The sequence below is a fragment of the Microtus pennsylvanicus genome, chromosome 13, assembly GCF_037038515.1.
Source record: "Microtus pennsylvanicus isolate mMicPen1 chromosome 13, mMicPen1.hap1, whole genome shotgun sequence".
Taxonomy (NCBI): Eukaryota; Metazoa; Chordata; class Mammalia; order Rodentia; family Cricetidae; genus Microtus; species Microtus pennsylvanicus.
The window spans coordinates 70,339,659-70,355,141 of NC_134591.1; the positions used below are offsets into that span (position 1 = coordinate 70,339,659).

The window sequence follows — 15,483 nt, forward strand, 5'->3', positions numbered from 1 at the left end:
GTGTCGCAAAGCAAGCTAGGGACAGAGTCAGATCAGAGCCCAGGATGCTTGGATGGAAACCTTTTCGCAGCCACTTTTCAACCACCCAGGGATTCAATACGACTCGGTCCACACACAGTCATTTCACCTCGTGTTTATTGAGTCCCTCAGGCAGGCCTGGAGGAGGAGAAACCCGGGCAAGCACCAAAACCCTGCTGCCAGGGCCCAGTTAAGTATGATCAGCACCAAGGAGAGCTCCTGGTCACGCTGGGCGAGCCTGGGAGCCGGGGTTGAAGGGGTTGACGTAGCCTAAGGGCTTGAATAAAGACCTGGGACGGAAGAGGAACTCAGCAGAGAGAAGAAGCAGGGAGCCGAGGGTCCTCTGCCCGTACCCACAAAAGCCAGGCCCAAGAGGAACCCCTCCTGCTTGCCGGCAGCTTCACCCCCAAGCCAGGGACATTCCTCTTGATTGTTCTCTGCCCACCCAAGCAGCTGTCCTTTCTTTCAATGACCCTAGGGAGGACCCAAAGAGGCAGGGTGAGGAACTGAATCCGCCTCCATCAGCTGCTTCCTCTCCGGGAAGCCCGGGATGGAGGAAGCCCGCCCTAGAGGTGGAAGAGGCAGAACAGCAGGTGGGACTGGAAGGGTCCCTGAGTGGTGGGGTCAGAACAAGAAGGCTGGGAGCCCGAGTTAGGGTATAGAAATCAAGGCTGGAAAAGGACAGTGGGGCCGCGGTGTGGCTCTGCAGAAAGCACTTGCCTAGTGTGTGCAAGGTTGTTCTAACAGAAAGGAAAGGGCGCTGGGGACACAGCTCAGTTGACAGAGTGCCTCCCTAGACTGCATGAAGCCCTGAGGTCCATCCCCAGCACCACATAAACCCGGTGTGTGTGATACATCTGTGATCCCAGCACTTGGGAGGTAGAGGCAAGAGGATCAGAAGTTCAAGGTCATCCTTGGCCACACAGAACTCGAGAGCAGCCTGGCTACATGAAACCCTAGAAAAATAATAAAAGGGAGGGAAGGAGAGAGTAGAGAGGGAAGGAGGGGGAGAGGGTGGGGCCTTGCTAGCCTTCTACCAGAGCCAAGCCCTGGCTGACCAGGGATTAAAGCAACAGAATTTACCACCTCCTGACCCCTCACAGGTGCTGGGCACACCATTTCCATTGTCTCTCCCCTTGAGACCTGTGCCAAGCCCCCAAGCTGCCATAGACAGTTGAGGAAAGGGTCATGTTTCTGGCTGCCCGACTTCCAGCCTAAGGTGCTCTTTAGTATGGCAGTTCCCATCCTAGGGGCTGGCAGGTCCAAAGTGTCCAGCAAATGCATACGTGGGAAAGCTCATGAACATACAATTTTGACTGAGTGTATCTTCAGTGGAAAGGGGGGCACTTTGAATAAACTCCCCAAGGCCTATGAGAGCCCCAGTATCCCGAGGATGGCACTTTGGATAGCAGGGGATTGGGCCAGACAAGAACCGGGGTATCTAGATGAGCAGTCTTCCCACCTACCAAGAAAGAAAAGACCAAGAACAGGTTGCTTTCCTGCTGGCCTGAACCAAATGACCCGTTTCCCCAAGCCCCCCAGCCACACTACACAAACCACAGGTGACTCTCCATACAGAGCTGTTTCTGATCACTCCTCATGTCAATGGGGGTTAGCCAAGGATGCCTCATGGAGCTCACTTCCCAGGCTGAGGGAGAGTGGGTTGAGTTCTCTGGAATGTGGCTCTCCACTGACCAGCTCTTGACCGGGTCAGTTCGTGGGGGAACTCAGTGGATGCTGCTGTATCTCGGGCTCCACAGAGTCCGCGACGAAGAAGTTGACCACAGCGGTGGCCCTGGTGGGTGGCGGGGGTTCCCGGGTTGCCTCTCCAGGCAGCAGAAGCTGAGCTGCCGTGAGCTGCAGGCCCGAGGTGCCCCCTGACGCTGAGTCTGAATCTGAATTCGTTGGCAGAGGCAGAGGCAGCACCTGCTGCAGGCTGAGGCCTGGTCGTGCACCGCTGTGGGAAGTCCACACGGAGGGGGAGGCAGGGCTGGCCCGGTGCTCCGGGGGACAGTGAATGCATGGCAGGAACCTGCCCAGGGCCCTCTTGAAGTCCCGCATGAAGAGTGGGTAGATGATGGGGTTCATGGTGCTATTACAATACCCGAGCCAGGTGAGGACGTCGAAGAGGCCTGGGGAGATGCAGTCACACACGGCCTGTGGGGATAGGATTTGTCACACCTGGTCCTGGGCTACCTCACCCAGCAGGGATGGAACGGGCACACAGACACAGGTACCACACATGTACCGTCCTCCTCCCTCCCGCTTTTGCACAGTGAGGCATGTCATTTTTTACCTGAGCTATGTTGGCCACAAAGAAGGGCAGCCAGGTGACAAAGAACATGCCCAGAAGGATGCCCAGGGTCAAGCTGGCCTTCAAGGCCTTCCTGCTATGCTTGGTGGCCAAACGCCTGCTGTCAGTGGACTCCATCCCTGGGCGTGGGGTCCTGGGCACCTGTAGAGAGGAAGGCCACATAGGTTGACTGATTTTAGTCATAGACTGAGCCTCGATCCTAATACTAGACTGAGTCCTATTATACCAGCAAAAAATTGAGCCCTGATCCTTGACCGACCCCCAGCTAAAGCACTAGGCCTAACTCCAGTTCCACACTGAACTTGATACTGGCGGCAGACCAAGCCTGACATCGCTGCTAAGCTAAGCACAGCACAGACTGCCCACAGATCCTTGTGTGCCCAAGGTCTCAAGCTGAGCCTTCAACACGGCCTGTACTGAGCCCTGATCCTGGTCCCACACTACACCTTGTCCAAGCAGCATTCCACAAGGAGTTTGAGAAGGTTCAGATACAGAGGTCGTCAGCTCCAAACGGCCCTCCTGCGAGGCCAAACAGTACTCGGTGCATGGGGGCACCAGAATGTAGCTCAGTTGATAGAGCTTGCCTAGCATGCGGGAAGCCACTACCTCACAAACTAGGTGCAGAAATATGTGCCTGGAATCGAGGCAGACTCAGAAGTTCAAGGCTACCCTCAGCTACAAAATGACTTGAGACCTGCCTGAACTATGAGAGATGCAGTCTCAAAAATAAATAAGTGGATGGATGGATGATGGATGGATGGATGGATAGATGGATGGATGGATGATGGGTGGATGGATGGATGATGGATGGATGATGGGTGGATGGATGGATGGATGGATGGATGGATGGATGGATGATGGGTGGATGGATGGATGATGGGTGGATGGATGGATGGATGGATGATGGGTGGATGGGTGGATGGATGGATGATGGGTGGATGGATGGATGGATGGATGGATGATGGGTGGATGGATGGATGATGGGTGGATGGATGGATGATGGGTGGATTGATGGATGAACGGATGATGACATTCAACGCAGACAGGCACACAACACAAGAAGCCCCATCACCTTCCAAGGCTTTGGCGCTTCAAGACTCAGTTACACTTGAGGAAGAACACCCATGGCCGAAGAGCAGGTCATTGTGCAGCCCGTGGAGTCCCTGCATGTTTTGGTATTATGGTTGTTACACGCATGGTGCACAAAACAGAAATGTTTCTTTTGAATATGTACATGAAGCAAATGTTTGTGATGAAATCTTGTGTAGATGCACAGGGATGCTGGCCCATGACCTAGCACCGCACAGACCCCTGACAACCCAGACTGACATCCGACTCCAATCTCCTCGTGGACACTGGAGGGAACCAGGGAAGGAGGATGGTGCCACTCCCCAGAAGTCACTGAGAAGGAGACAGGCTCATGGAGAGATGTAAGGTGATGCTGCCACCTGTCAGCCAACCATCCCAGATCATTAGGAGGCATGGACGAAGCCTGGACCACCTTGAACTCTGAGAGCCCTTTGAAAAAGAGGAGAAACCTCCCCCCAGAAAAGGATGCTCATAAAAATGTATATCCGCGTGCACAAAAGAAAATAATACACCGCTTTTAAGTAAAGGTGACTGCCACCAAGCCTGACGATCTGTGTTCGAGCCCTGGAGATGACCTTGAACTCCTAATTTTCCAAGATTCACCTCCTGAATGTTGGGGTTACAAGCATGTGCCTCCACACTTGGTTTATGCAGAGCTAGGGACTGAGCCCAGGGCTCCACACCTGCTAGGCAAGCCCTCGACCAACTGAGCCATAGTCCCAGCCCTGTTCTTGCCTTCCTCACACACTTAGGTTTTGAATCCAGGAATTTCCCCAGCTTCTTCTTCTTTTCTTAACTTATTTTGAGACATGTAGTCCAGGGTATATAGTCCAGGCTAGCCTCATACTGAAAATAGTCCTGCCTTGGTCTTACCAGATCAGGGTAACAGGTAAGTTCCAACATGCCCAACTGGGTTCTGGAGGCAGCCAGAGGTGGGATGGCTGTGGAGAGATGCCAAGACCAGGAGGAGGCAAGGAGGGAACCAGATTCCCGGGCAACCCTCCACAGATGGAGAGGGGGTGGAGAAGACAAAGCCAGGGTCTGTCGGAGTCAGAGAGCTTCAGTGCCAGCCAAATGCTTTCTCACACGGGCGCACTCCTCCGCCTAGCTCCCTGCCAGCTGGGCTTACAGAGCAGAGGCCTGTCTATAGTGCCAAACCCCAGCTCCCAGCTGTCCTTCTGCAGGGTTCGGGGTCCTGCTCTGGAATATGAAAAGCAAAACACATCATAACAGATTTCTTAGATGAAAACTGGTGATACGAGAATCAGGGGCAAATCCATCAAAGAGCAGCCTGCAAGAGGCCCCGATCTCTTCCCCTTGGCCTTGAAAGGGTGGCAGAGGCAAAAGCTGGGCTTTATGATAGGCGGTCTGCAGCCAATCACAGCCTCACCTCACACTAGCTCTATGAACTTGAGCGAGAGTCCCCTGTCTACAACTGTAAAGAGAGAGACCATGGGGCCCGTAGAGATAGCTCAGTGGTCACGAGGGAGACGTTCCTCAGCCGCCAGAGCCGCTGGGGGAGTGCAGACTGTACGTGCCTGCGCAATACTGATGCCAGTGCCTGACTTCCCTCTTCCCAGGAGCCATGCCCAGCCATGCTAGGTCTCCTTCTGCTGTCTGTATGTCCCCTTTATATGTCTGTGGCTTGTCGTCCAGGGTAACCCGGCAGTTCCCTTCCACGTGGACACTTTGGTTCAGCTGACAACTCAACCAAAGGCGTGGCATAGGAGAAAATGAAGGCCTCAGCCACCAGCTGTCACCCAAGGAAGCAGATAAACCGTGCACCTTCCCACGGCAGAACACAGCACAAATTTTTTTTCTTGGCTCCGCAGGTAAAAGTCCCTACTGCCAAGTCCCATGACACGAGTTTGGTTCCTGGTGGAAAAGACAGAACTGGGCTAGGCATAGTGGTGCACACCTTTAATCCCAGCACTCGGGAGGCAGAGGCAGGAGGATCTCTATTAGTTTGAGGTCAGCCTGGTCTACAGAGTGAGTTCCAGGTCAGTCAAAGCTATATAATGAGACCATGTCTCAGGAGAAAAAAAAAAGAGAGAGACAGAACTGACTCCCACAGGTTGTTCTCTGACTTCCACAGGCATGCCATGGCGTAATGCTCCCCCAACACACACACACACACACACTGAATATACACACAATGAATGAATAAATACAATAAACATGTCGATGTTGTTGGCGAGGAGCCGGAGATGTACCGTCATTGGCACAGTGTGTGCCTAGCCTATAGGAAGTCCTGAGTTCCATGCTCAGCATTGCATAAACCAGGTGTGGTAGTATACACCTGTAATCTAGCCCTCAGAAGGGAGAGGCAGGAAGATTAGAAACATGTGATCGTCCTCTGCTACATCATAAGTTCAAGGCCAGCCTGGGCTACATGAGACCCTATCTCATAAATAGGCAAGTACTCTATCAACAGAGACATAGCCTGAGTCTAGAATTCATGCATTCATTTATTCACTCATTCATTCATTCATTCATTCTTCAAACAAGGTCTCAGTGGTTAAGAGCACTGGCTGCTCCTCCAGAGGACCTGGGTTCAATTCCCAGCACCCCCATAATGGCTCACATCCATTCATAACTCAAGTTCTAGGGGACCCAATACCCTCTTCAGGTCTCTTTGGGCAACAGACACGGTACACATGCATACATGCAAGCAAAATACAAAAATGCATAAAATAAATGCATCATTTTTTTTAATTAAAGTAAATAAATAAAGAATATGGTGGCCAAAGGAGGTGTGTTCTAAGTGAGAGTGGCAGCTATGTAAGCAGTACAGGCAGCATGTCTCCGTCGTGGGCAAAGCACTAACATAACATACCGATTCTTAAAGGCCTGACATAGGGAAGAACTGCAACAATAGCCGTAAAAGGCAAGAGCATCACCAGCGGTGAAGAGATTGAGTTCAAGGGATCTTTTACTTTTTGTTCCTTGTACTTCTTGGGCTGTGTGGAGCACTTTCCTATCAAGCATAAGGTCCTGGGCTCCACTACCGAACACCACAAAAAGCTAAAAGGAAGTGCGTATATATCTTCCCTCATTATTTAAATTGCTAAGGATCAAGGGCTAGAGGGATGGCTCCGCTGTTCAGAGCACTGGCCACTTGAAGAGGACCTGAGTTCTGCTCTCAGCACCCACATTGGCAGCTGTAACTTCAACTCTGAGGAATCCGATGCCCTCTTCTGGCCATCATGGGTATTGCACACGTGCGGTGCATATACAGCTGAACAGACACACATAGGTGTGCATAAAGATTAAAATAAGGGGCTAGAGAGATGGCTTGGTGCTTAAAAACACTTAATTGCTCTTTCAGAAGACCTGGGTTCAATTCCCAGCACCCACATGGCAGCTCACAACCATGTGTAATTCCAGTTCCAGCAGATCCTATGCCCTCTTCTGACCTCTGTGGGTGTTATAATACATGTCCTGCACATACAATCAAGTAGGCAAAACACCCGTGCACATAAAATACTTAAATATATCAAATTAATAAGTAAATTTAAATTTTTAATTAAGATAAATAAACATTAAAAACAATTCAGTAATTATCTAGTCACAGAGCCAGGCCGACAAGATGGATTTGAGCCAGAACACAGGGCATCACACCCCGACTCTCATCTAAGCAACTGAGCGACATTGGCGAGCTATGGTGCCTCTCCCATCTCTTCTGTATAAAGGCGCTGCTGAGAGTATCCACCTCACAGCCCTGTGCTAAGGGTCAAATAAAGTAATACAAACCTATTGGAACAGCTCCTGAACCCCATAAGTGTCATGTAGGTTAGCTGTTATCATTTACACTGTATACATCCCGAGAGTCTCACCTACTTAACGGTGATGCTGTTGGTGACCGCCATAACCATCTTTTCCCTGGAAAGACTAGGGGTCCCCAGAACCATCTATTCTACCACCAACAGGCAAGGAGGGACACCTGTTGAGAACCTACTATGTGCCAAAGCCACTGTATATTACCCCCTGTCTTATGAGTAGTCCTCTCTAGTTCTGAGATAGAGAGAGGTGGAATGACTTCTCCAAGGTCATTCAGCTGTGGCCGGAGCAAGCAGGATCTGAAGCAGGGAACACTGAGTTTCGACTCCAAGCCCCCAGCTCAGCACAGCAGCCACCTGCACTCTGCAGCCACCTCCCCAGCAGTGAATGTCACCTCTTCCTCCAATAAGGAGGAGGAATGGGGGTGGAGGGACAACCTGTCACAGACAGAAGGGGTGTGCAGTTGGGAGGGAAGGGCAGAGGTGGGAGGAAGACAGGGAGGAGGGAGAGGCGGGGGACATCAGGGGAGGCAGAGGAAAGATGATGGGAGGAGGAGCACCCATGGGGAGGGGGAGGAAGATTAAGGCAGGTTAGGAGCTGGGGGTGAGAAAGCAAGGTTAGGCAGAACAGGGAATCCTAGCTCTCCTCTCCCTCAGCATTCCCTGAGAATGCTGGGAAGACCTACTGGAAACCACTGCCCAGGAGTGGCTTTTTAAAACCCATTTTCACACAGAGGCATATGTGGATCAGAGGGAGATATGCTGGCCAGCTCCACGTTGCCCATGCCAGGAACTGTTTCCACCTCCCTTCCGTCTGCAGGGAGCTAGAAGCTGCACTGGTGAAGACAAGAGCTAAGAGAGAGGCAGATCCTAGATGGGAAAGGGCCTCATGCCACCTTCTCTGCACCCATCCACATTGTTCCTGTGGATCTGAGTTCTAAGACCATCTCTGCCTCCAGGCTGCAAGTTCCCTGCCTGGTTTGTTGTTGTTGTTTTGAGACAGGATCTCACTCTGCACCTCTGGCTTGCCTGAAACTCACTGCATAAATCAGGCTTGGTGCAGGACAATTCTGTATTCTGTCAATTATGTTTTAAATAAACACTGATTGGACAGTAGCCAGGCAGGAAGTATAGGCAGGACAACCAGACAGGAAGTAGAGGTGGGGCTATGAGAATAGAAGAATTCTGGGTAGGGGGAAGTTCCCTCTGCAGTCCTGTCCAGACATCAAAGAAGGAAGATGTGACCTACCCAGCTGAAAAAGGTACCAAGCCATATGGCTAACATATACTAGAATAATGGGCTAATATAAGTTATAAGACTTAATAAGAAGCCTGAGCTAATGGGCCAATCGGTTTTATAACTTATGTAGACCTTCCAGGTGATTCTTTGGGACCTAATGACTGTGGGAACTAGGCAGAACAGAAACCCCAACAAGCAGGCCCTCATGTTACACAGGCTGACGTTAAACTCAGAGATCTACCTGCCTCTGCCTCCCAAGTTTGAGTGCCAGGATTAAAGGTGTGCACCACCACCATTCCTGGCGAGCTGCCTTTCTGGATAAGCCAGCTTCTCAGAAGGAAAAACAGACACAAACCCCAAGCGGATGGAGCAAGAGTGCCACACACCAGCCCTCAATGGCAGGCAGGATCCAGGCACTCAGGAAACAGGCGCACAGAAGGCTCACTCTTAACCAAGTGGCTTTAAAAGCAGGGTAGTGGAGGGTCTGATGCTTCACCAGCCAAGAAAGTAGGCTTGGAGCTGGAAATATGGTTCCGCAGTTAAGAGCATGCCCTGCTCTTGCAGAGGACCCCAGTTCAGTTCCCAGCACCCATGTCTGGTGGCTCCCAACGGCTTAGAGCTCCAGATCTGGGGGATTTAACCCTCTGTCCTCCGAAGACACCTGCACCCACACGCGCACATGCAACACAAATAAAATAAGCACTATTTTTAAAAGAGAATGAGGCTGGGTGTGGTGGCTCATACTTCTGATCCCAGCATTTGAAAACAGATGAATCTCTGTAAGTTCCAGGCCAGCCTGGGCTACATAGAGAGATTCTCAACCACTCCCCTCCTACCCGCCCCCCAAAAAAAGGAAAGAGAGAGATTAGGCTTTCCCTTAGGTGTTTGGTGGGAGGAGGGAGACAGGATAAACAAGCCTCCGGCTTGAATGCCCAACGGATCATCCTGTCTGTGAGGTAGGATGATGGCCTTTGGCTTCAGGGTTCACTGTGGCTTCTCTGCCTAGGCCTTCAGCTACACACAGAACATGGCTTTTAGAGGTCTCCCCCTTCTAAGATCCACCCTCCTCCCCTCCTGCTAATGCTTAAGGTCAAAGTCCATCTCTCCAACCAGCATAAATTTAAGCAGGGCAGGGTCTCGCTCCTACACGCTGTAGGTACTCAACATATGCCATTGATTGGGCTAATGAATTCATGCTGTGAAATTGCATACAGTGAGCCTGCAGGAGCTGAGAATGGGCAGCCCTGTGAGCCAGAGTTGAACCCCAGGCCCTCTGCAGCTAGGCATCCATTTCCTTCCCACCACAAACATGGGCTGAGTGGCTGTGATAGGCTTGGCACTGTTCTGGGTGCTGAAAATACAGCCGTGAACATGACAAGCTCCTGCGCTCTCACAGCTCGCTTCCCACTCAGGAGAAGCCATCAATCAATCATCCATCAACTGGCAAGATGTTTGCAGACGCTGCTGGGAGAGCAGTGGGCCTGGAGAGGACCTAGTGAGGGCAGCAGTTCCTACTCAGAAGCAGGAGAACCGAAGGGACCAGAAGATGGGACAGAAACTGAAGAAGGACCTTATGGAAATGAAACAGGTCCTGGGACAGGAAGGTGCTTTATGCTCAAGCGACAGGGAGGAGGCCAATGTGGCTGACAGAGGAAGAGCAATCAAAGGGAGAAAGAGGGAAATATAGACAAGGATCAGGGAGTCTTGGGACAATAGCTGTCCCAAGCATAAAACACAGTATACATATCAGGTAGAAGATTACCACTGTAACCCAGGCATGATAAAGGGTCTCATCCCCAGGACGGCAGTGGAGATATGCAAGGTGCCCAGAGCCTGGGCGTGTGCCACAGGTAGAGAGGAGAGGACTGGGTCCATAGTGGAAGAAGCAGAGAGGCATCCAGGCTGCTTCCAGAGCTTCTAGCCTGGGAGATCAGAAAAAAGAGGTCACCATCCTCTGACATGTAGAAGACCCCAGGGGCTAAGTGCGGAGTCTGTGAAGGGCCGAGAGTTCTGTCTGTCCTTGAGCAAGGCTTGGCCTAACTGCTCGCAGATGGTATTTCCAGGCCTGAGACAAAACAAACCCACTACAGAGAGAGTGGAAAAAGAGCACTAGCGACCCAGGTCAGAGCCCCACGGTGCAGGCTGGCTGTGTTGGCAGATCAAGGCTCAGGGAGGACCTGGGAAACAATCGGCAGGCGGGGCAAGGTTTAATGTCGCTGGTCACAGTGATCAACTGTCACTTCATCACATCGGCTCTCTCTGGGGCATAGATGCCCTACCGTGAAGCAGGGCTGAGGGACAGATGCTCAGCGGGTGTTCTGGACACCAAGCTTGGCTTGGTGCCTCACAGAGTGCTTAAGCCAACAGTGTGTGTCTGTGGGAGGCTCCCACGCAGGTCCTGAGATCATGGTACCAGCTGGCTCGCTTCATCTAAAGAACACCTGTGTGGGGGCCCTGTTGGGACCGGAGAGCCCGACAGGCCAACCTCTAATAGTCTTGATCTCTGGCACAGAGTTTCCTCAAGAACGGGCATTCAGGACTTTTCAGTTAGATGAAACATTTCAAAAACTCGCAGAGCCAATGAGAAGGCTCAGCGGATAAAGGCACCTGCATCGAGCCCGATTAGACCTCGGGCTCCATGAAAATAGTCGTAAGTCCTACAGACACACATTGTGGTACACATGTGCATGCTCACACACAAACACACAATAATGAGTTAAAATTAAAAAATGCAAACACATGAGAGCTGCGAGCTATTTTCCCGCAAGAGAAGGCATGGTCTTTGCTCTTCGTATCCCCTCCCCAAACTCATGATGAGAAAGCCTGCTTCAAGTTTGGGCACGGCAGACAGACACGTCAAAGGCACGCCAGCGACACTGCGTGGGACCCCTCTGACATCCTGCCCTTGTGTTTCCTGTGACCGCTTGTGGGAAGGGATATTGGTTTTCCATTTCTGGAAGAGAGAGGGTTTTTTCTTTCTGAACACATTCATGGAATAAAAAGATAAATGAGGAATACAAAGAAAATTCCAGATAGAGATGAACTGAGAGACTTAAATAGGGGATTGGGGAGGAACTGGAAAGTAGATACGCCCCACCCCCAAGTGATTCTCCTTCCTTTACAAAATCTCAGAAAGCAAGCAGGGAGCTCAGTGGTAGACCACTGGAGACCCTGTGCCACGGTCAGCCAATGTCTTCACGAACCTGGGAGCTTCCGTTTGTATTGAATATTGTTTCCATTGGCTTTTATTTGTGTGTGTGTCTGTGTGTGTGTGTCTGTGTGTGTGTGTCTGTGTGTCTGTCTGTCTGTGTGTGTCTGTCTGTGTATATCGGTATGTGTCTGTCTGTGTGTGTGTGTGTGTCTGTGTGTGTGTCTGTGTGTGTGTGTCTGTGTGTGTGTCTGTGTATATCGGTATGTGTCTGTCTGTCTGTGTGTGTGTGTGTCTGTGTGTGTGTGTTGGTATGTGTCTGTGTGTGTGTGTGTGTGTGTCTGTATGTGTATGTGCTGACCTGTTACTGTCACATGTACCAAATCTGAGAGACAGCACTGAGCGCAATAGAGTTCTGGGTGTCTGTGGGTTGCCCAGCTTGTTATGTGGGTGCTGGGATCCAGTCTCCCATCTTCATGATTTTTCAGCAAGGTCTCTTAACCGCTGAACCATCTGACTCCTTTGCTGAGTAAGAAACAAGCCTCTGCTGTGTAGAGACATCACATATGATCTGTTTGTATCACCGACACTGCCTATAGCTCATTCACTTTCAGGACCCTCTGGAGAAGCCACCTGCCTCTGAGGCTAGGAAATTTACACAGGTGAGAAGCAACAAGTCAACAAATGGGCAAGTCAATGAAATCACAACGAGGCAGGAAGGACTCACAGCTGAGCAAGGATGTCTTTTCTTTCTTTCTTTCTTTCTTTCTTTCTTTTTTTTTTTTTTTTTTTTTTTTTTTTTTTTTGGTTTTTAGAGACAGGGTTTCTCTGTAGCTTTGGAGCCTGTCCTGGAACTAGGGAACTAGCTCTTGTAGACCAGGCTGGCCTCGAACTCACAGAGACCTGCCTGCCTTTGCCTCCCAAGTGCTGGGATTAAAGGCATATGCCACCACCGTTTGGCTTACAAGGATGTCTTTACAAACAAGCAAACAAAAAGAAACCACCAAAATCCTCAGAAAAGAGTGAAAGGCCCAGGGCATCGATCCTGCCTCTGTGTCAGGACCACAGTCAGCTGCTGGGACTCCAGAATGTTCTCAGAATGTAGAGAGAGACAGAGAGCTACAGCCAGGATTCCTGCCCACCCAGATACCACTGTCCTAGGTGACTGGACCTTGGAAGATCGGGCCTCTCTGTAGTCCAGCTGCCCTGGAGGCTGCCCAGAGCCTGCTACCTTTCCCACCTAGTCCCTGGCTGCTGTGTGACCCCCCAGGCTACCACTCTCGAAGACCCTCCTTCACCTGAGGCTACACCAAGACGTCCTTGCAGAGCCTACCTGGGACCTTGGCCAGAGCCTTAGATTTAGAGACCCAAATCTCAGAAGCTCAAGTCTAGTCAGTGGACATCTCCATCACTCGGGATGGACCTCAGCCTGAAGCCCAGCATGGCCTGGATGGCAAGACCAGCCACCCTTGCTTGAGCTAAGAGCCCTGCCCCATTCTCCAGCTATTACTGAGCTGTGTATTGAGGATCAAAACTGACCTAACCTCACACAGCTCCCAAGTCAGTGAGCCGAAGTGGCTAAATCAACAAACAAGTTTGGGGGTTGTGATGGCAAAAGCAGATTGGAGCCGATGGGCCTGCAGATCAGAAAGTCAGGGTCACCCTGGGAAGAGGTGAGTTTAAAGGGAATTGGGCAAGAGGGGCTCCAGGGAGAAGCATCCAGGCAAAGGCCACAGCAAATGCAAAGACCTTAAGGCAGGCATGGTGGCTCACACCTATAGTCCCAGCCCTTAGGAGGTAGAGGCAGGAAAATCCCAACTTCAAGATCACCCTCAGCTACATAGTGAATTTGAAGCCAGCCGAAGCTGCATGAGACTCTGTCTCAAAATAAAAGCCAAAATCTTGGCACAGAATTAAGCTTGGCAGCTTTGAGGACTGCCGTCGGGGCCCTGAGGCTGGTGCAGACCAAGTGGAAGAGAGGGAGAAAGGAGAAAGGGAGGATGGAGTTTGGCCCGGGAGGAAGGATCCACAGGCCACATTCTGAGATGGGTTTTCTCCTTATGGTGAGCTAGGTGAGGTTTGTAGAAGGAGAGCATCACTGCCAGGAGGGTCTTTTCCGTCATTCTGGCTCTGGTTGGAAAAGTGGACCGCAGCGGGGGTGGGGGTGGGGGCAGGGGCAGCAGGAGTCTATCAAAGGCTCCCTGGCGACAGTGGCTTACACAACGGAGACAGCCGACGCAGAGAGGTGTGCTTAGACCCGTAGGCAGGACCAGCAGGCCTGAGAAAGGAGTGTGGATATGAGGGAAAGAGCGCTCTCTAAGTTTGCCACATGTGACACACGATGGGGCCTGTCAAGGAGAAGCGCGCCAGCTTCCTCCTCCGTATCCGGATATAGCAGCTAACCCACCACAGTCAGAGTTTGAGATTCATGAGAGAGGCAGAGCCACGAGGCCTTAGAGGATCAGCCCCAAGCACTTACTAAGAGACAGCCAGCAAGTGGATTCCCAGTGGTTGTTTATTCCTTCCCATCCCACGAGCCCAGGTCTCCCAAACGCACCCCGGGTACCTGCAAGGTCTCCAGGGCCTGGCCAGTCATGCCCGTGGTGAGCGAGGCCACTTGCACCGCCTGCTTGCGGGCAGCCAGCAGGATCCTGCAGTAGGTGAAGCAGATGGCACCTGAGGGCAGGAAAAAGGTGACTCCGGACGCCACGAGGACAAAAGGCAGGCTGGCCAATAAGCGGCACTGGCCCGGGGCAGGTGTCTGAGCGTTGCCCAGTTTGTGCCAGCCCAGCAACAGGGGCAGGAAGGAGGCAAGCGCCGCAAGGCTCCAGGCACCCAGGATGAGCGCCAAGGCACGCGGGGTTGTCATGCGCAGCTTGTAGCGCAGCGGGGAGAGGATGAGCAGGTAGCGGTCCAGGCTGATGAGGCAGAGGTTGAGGATGGAGGCGCTGCAGCACATCACGTCGAAGGCGGTCCAAAGTAGGCAGAGGCCGCGCGCCAGCACCCAGCGCCCATACAGTGCATTCAGCATGGCCGGGGGCATCACCACCAACCCCACCATCAGGTCCGATGCGAAGAGCGACACCAGGAAGAAGTTAGACGTGTTGCGCAGCGCGGACTGCGTGCAGATGAGTACGATCAGCAACGAATTGGCGGCCGCTGTCAGCACGATGACCACGCAAAGCGCCGCGGCCACCCAGCCGCTTCCCCCTGGGGCAGGAGGTGGCCCAGGCCCCCAGACTGGGGTGCTATTGTTGATAGGGCCCGGCTCTGGGACCATGGGGACTAGGGTTGAGGACCAGGACGGGATATAGTGAACGCGGGGACAGGATGAAACCAAAGGAAGAGGAAGGAAGCTAGGTAAAAATTGCGCCCAGGAGGAGTAACAACACGGGGACCTTAGGTCACCAAGTGGCGATTACAAGAGATCGGGAAGGGGCTGTAGGGGTGTCTCCAACGGGAAGGGGCTGTAGGGGTGTCTCCAACGGTGGGGCCACCTGGAGGACTCAGGTAAGAAGTTTGGGGAGGGGTACCTGATGAACTGAGTTAATTAAAGTTAGGTTGGCGTTGAATGAGAGAACCTTGGAGTGGAACAGAGCCACCTGGGATGGCGTAAGATGGGGGTGGGGCTCCTGGCCAGAGACACAGCTGGGGAGATGGGAGCAGGAGGCGAACTCGCGCTCTCGGGCCGGGGCAGGCTCTTCAGGGAGGGTAGACGTGTGCGTACGCTAGATCACAAGCTGTCGCGCGTGGGGGGTCTCAAAGGGATGGCCCGAGAGCAGGAGCGCAACCCAGGCGCGGAAGGCAGGTCTCCTTTCGCCCAGAGGCACCGCGGGATTCGGGGTACCGGAGGCCGCGGGCAGGGCCAGGCCAGACTGGGCCGGGGTGAGCGGCT

General features: G+C 52.4%; 1 protein-coding gene across 1 annotated transcript; it reads right to left on the reverse strand.

Annotated features, from left to right (window-relative positions):
- Positions 1-117: 117 nt before the first annotated feature.
- Positions 118-15,289, reverse strand: Htr6 (5-hydroxytryptamine receptor 6). Its single transcript, XM_075946291.1, has 3 exons — positions 14,155-15,289; positions 2,315-2,473; positions 118-2,175 (listed from the first exon to the last, which is right to left on the reverse strand). Exons 1-3 carry the CDS (start codon positions 14,866-14,868, stop codon positions 1,729-1,731), a joined length of 1,320 nt encoding a protein of 439 aa, XP_075802406.1. The 5' UTR covers positions 14,869-15,289; the 3' UTR covers positions 118-1,728.
- Between the last annotated feature and the right edge of the window lie 194 nt (positions 15,290-15,483).